The sequence below is a fragment of the Octodon degus genome, unplaced genomic scaffold, assembly GCF_000260255.1.
Source record: "Octodon degus isolate 3935 unplaced genomic scaffold, OctDeg1.0 scaffold00097, whole genome shotgun sequence".
Taxonomy (NCBI): domain Eukaryota; kingdom Metazoa; phylum Chordata; class Mammalia; order Rodentia; family Octodontidae; genus Octodon; species Octodon degus.
The window spans coordinates 4,044,004-4,048,533 of record NW_004524673.1 but is presented as its reverse complement, the minus strand read 5'-3'; the positions used below and the strand labels follow the sequence as shown (position 1 = coordinate 4,048,533).

Below are 4,530 nucleotides of genomic sequence, written 5' to 3'. Positions count from 1 at the left end.
AATACCCTTCAGCAGCAATAATGGTGTTGATGAAATTGAACTTTTAATGACATATGCAAAGTCACTGTGAACATGGTTATTCTACAGCACTCATTTGGAACCATTTGGCTGAAGCAAGACCATTCCTCATGAGATATAAATGAGTAACTATACAGAAGTTTTAAGCAAGGCATGTATTTACGTTACTATCCTGACACATCATGGAGTCAGCCAGCTTTGGTGACTATGCCATGAAGGAAATGATTTTAGCAAAAATCAATCCAAATCAAACATGAGTGTCAATTTTTTAAATTTTTTCAATTAGGTATTCAATTGACAGAAACACAGACTTGGAGAGGTACTTCAATATTGATGCCAACAGTGGAGTTATTACAACTGCAAAATCTTTGGATCGAGAGACAAATGCCGTTCATAACATCACGGTCCTTGCAATGGAGAGCCGTAAGTTGCATGGTTTAACACTGCATTAGGATGGAGGACAATGAGAGTGGAAAATAGAATGTTGCATGAGATTATAAAATGATTGCAAATTGTGACAGTTGCTTAATTGATTTCAATAGCAAAAGTGAGTGTCCAAAATTTCCAAGATAGAAAGAAAAACCTTATATTATTTGCCTTGTATGGTAACATTTACAAAGATTAATGAAATGAAAACAGAAAAAATAATAAGCCTGCATTACTTTTTGAGGACTATTTGTGGTTCAGTGGCCACAGTTTATTTATTTCATTTATGCTGATAGGAAATTGGCAAAATAATATACAATAATTGCTAACTTGATTCCTACTGAAATACTTCTGAATATGTTCTGTTGACTTAATTTTATTTCCTCCTAAAAGCACCATTTAAAATGCATATCCAGGCTTGGGAGAAACCTCTGTGGTCTAAGTGCTTGGTTGGAAAGCTCAAGGACCAGAGTTCGATTCCTAGCACCGCATGCCATTCTGGTCCCACTCTGAGCCAGCCACTGAAACTGGGTGTTGTGGAGTATGCCTGTAATCCCGGCACTGGGGAGGCTGAGACAGGAAGGTCACTACCAGTCTGAAATGTGTAATGAGACCTTGTACCAAAGAAAGTTAAAAAAAGCAAGATTTTAAAAAATTAAAATGTGTAACCATATGTATATGCACATATTATATAAGTTAGTTAATAGACGTATGAGTACAATATATGCATATATAATATGAATTTATATCCATGATACATGAGTTGTAGCATCAAGGACTATTAAATTTTGTCATTTATTATTTATTTCAACAGCTGTCTTAATAAAGAATAAAAGCAGATATATAAATATATAATATCACATAAACATGTATATTGACACATGTGCAAGTATATAAACATTCTTATACTTACATGTAGACCTCACATATACACATACCCAGTATAATGATGTGTATACATGTTATGTAAACTCACAGGTGCATACTTGGATCAGTGGATCTGTGGCTCCTTGAAAGAACATGGAGTTGTGATTCTAGATTTCATTTGAGATTTATTCTTTTTTAGAGGTGGAAACACTTTAGCTTCATTTTAATATAAGATTCTGCTTGTTGTTCATGTAATTTTCATTACTAAGATAACAGCAAAATAATACATTTTATACAAAAGTGCATGATGTGCATTTTCTTATTTGGTAGAGAATCCATCTCAGGTAGGAAGAGGTTATGTGGCCATCACAATCCTGGACATCAACGACAATGCCCCAGAGTTTGCCATGGACTACGAGACCATGGTCTGTGAAAATGCACAACCTGGACAGGTGAGTTTCAAAACATTTTACTCTTCATTTGTGATGTTTTATAAAAATATCCAGTAGCAATGCCTTTGAAATCTTCCAGGTTGAGATAACGTATAATCAGCTTGTTTCAGCAAAACTAACACTTTGATGTAAAACATGAATTAATATTAAAGGAACTTTCAAATCCTGGTTTAATTGGTTGATGAAAATTCCTCAGGAAGAAAGGGTAAGCATCTCAAAAGCTTTTTAAGTGATTAAAGACTGAGACTTCCTTCAAGGAGAAAGATATCATATTAAGCTTACTTTGGCCATGTCTCATATTACAGGCAGTGTAAGTACCCTGAGGGTCTAAGAATAAAGTGCAGCACCATCCCAGTTTGCTTCCTTTATTCCTCTTGTTCCGTGTCTTCGGTTTGTTCATTCTTTCCGATTGTTCTATGTCTTGAGATGTTTATTGGAGTGTCCAATCAATTAGCAGAGCTTATTTATGATGATCACAAAAGGAAGTGTGAAAGTGCACTTTTAATAGGACATAATTTGTTTCCGCCATCTCTCTTGTTATTGCGTTCATGTTGGTACATCTGATGCACTGCCCCACTCACTTGAGAAAGATGGAATTTATTGCATGGGGGGAAATTGCTCGGTCTTCGCTCAGAGTACTTAGCAGACCACAGCAGTATGCCCTTCTGTTTCACAATTTCTTTTCCTAGGTCATCCAGAAAATCAGTGCTGTGGATAAAGATGAGCCATCCAATGGACACCAGTTCTACTTCAGCTTAACGATGGATCCAACAAATAATCACAACTTTTCCTTGAAAGATAACAAGGGTAGGTACTGTCTTTTGTGGAGGCAGCAAGTATAGACTCTAAGCAAACACTGTTTCTCCTTCAGGAATCCTGACTATAATTAAAAAACAAAAACAAAAACAAAAAAACAAAAGCATTAATTTAAGGACAGTGAGTGCCTCAAGTAATTTTAATCTGTAGATTTTCTGTCATGATGGAAAAGCTGCTTTTAAATTACCTTCTACTTAATGGCAAGTGAGAAAAGTTAGATCTATATTTTGTTTTCTTTGCTACTGGGCATTTGTTTTGCTACCAAGTTCTTTGTTCAAATGGTCTGTTGAAGGCCAATTAAATGTCTTCATAAGGATTGTGCTGCATAGATCCAAATTGAGACATTAGGAAAATAACTGAATATATACAGTTCAACCTAAATCAATTTTGGCTTGATATTTTCAAGAACAATATTTTGCATAAAAATAACAATGATCCATGGGAATACTAATTATGTTATAAGTACATTTTAGTAAGAGAATTCTATTTCTTTCTTTCTTTCTTTCTTTCTTTCTTTCTTTCTTTCTTTCTTTCTTTCTTTTTTCTTTCTTTCTTTCTTTCTTTCTTTTTTTTCAGAACCAGGGATTTGAACTCAGACCCTTGCACTTGCCAGGCAAGTGCTTATTCTACTGAGCCATCTCCCTGGCCCCTAGAGAATTCTATTTCTACATTGCATTTCCCTGCTAAAAAGTAATGTTTTGGCAATTCAGTAATTGCTGTTATAAGGCCCTATCTATAAGTAGATCCTGATTTTATTTGATAATATACTTAAACAATTATAAGACCTTTAAAGGAAGCATGGAAACTTGATTATATATTGCAAATTTATATATATGATTCCACTGGAAAATGTAAAAATATATAGCTTAAGTACTCAAATATGGGCTTGCTGAAAAGACTTGCTTTCAAAAGATGAGTATTATGAGGGCTTGTGCCTGTAGCCACAATCCTCTTTGCTGCAGAAAATCCAACCTTAGCCTCAAAAAATGCAATCTGAAAAGAATAATTTTTGCTTATCCAATTCTCCACTTACTGAAAACTCTGCTGTCACTTTATAAAAGAAAATATATTTTTATGTGGGTAATCTCTCTCTCGCTGACTTTACCATGGTTGGAAAGGATAATCCTCGGCTCTTGGAGTAATCAATCCAATATGGAGAATATCTGACTTTACGAGCAGAGTGTAAATGCATTTCCCCACGTGTCATGATCCCGAATCGCCATGGCTGTAGCATGGAAATGTCTGCACTCCCAGGACACTCACACTAGAGCCCCCAAGCTAGCTGTTGAAAGATGACATGTGAGAAGGAAGAAAACCAGTTCTTAAGGTGATTTTTCCATGTTATGGAACAAGAATAGAATAGTGCATTTTTATGGTTTCTTTCCTGAACACAGGGTTCTCATCTTAATTATGGTGAACGTCACCATATGCTCCTAATTCATTCTGTGTTGATGTATTATTCTGATAGCAGTCATGTTACATTACCAATCAATGACTTTATAGAACTTTTTATATGAAATTATAAATACATATAGCATCTAAACTGGTGAGTCACAAAGGTATAGATCTGTGCTATTGCTAAGTATGTAGAAACATATTGAAGAAAATGTTCCTTCACGATTCTGTATTTACCTTTACAATTTTATCTATTTTAAAATAAAATATTTGCTCATCTAGGAATCTGCCAGATGGAACCTGATCATTAAGTAAATGTTTTATTTTGTTTCCATTAATAAGTGCATCAGTATTTTTTCTGTTGTCTACATATAATCTTGTTTTGTGTTGCCTGAAAAGAATGAATGATTTTTAACTAGAATATTCTTTTTTTTTTCGCTTTCTTGTGATATTCTTCTTTTTTTTTCTTTTCAAAGTTTTATTGATAAACATATAGCAATGAGACAGTTTCAAATCAAATCGAAAGTACAGTTTCAACAAATAATACACTGCATAT

General features: G+C 34.3%; 1 protein-coding gene across 1 annotated transcript in view; it reads left to right on the top strand.

The window, feature by feature from the left end:
- Positions 1-4,530, top strand: part of Cdh7 (cadherin 7) — a 158,009-nt gene that overhangs the window by 123,288 nt on the left and 30,191 nt on the right. Inside the window, exons 8-10 of the mRNA XM_023723151.1 lie at positions 305-441; positions 1,642-1,763; positions 2,453-2,570. Coding sequence (XP_023578919.1) covers positions 305-441; positions 1,642-1,763; positions 2,453-2,570 — 377 coding nt within the window. The remainder of the gene's footprint in view (positions 1-304; positions 442-1,641; positions 1,764-2,452; positions 2,571-4,530) is intronic.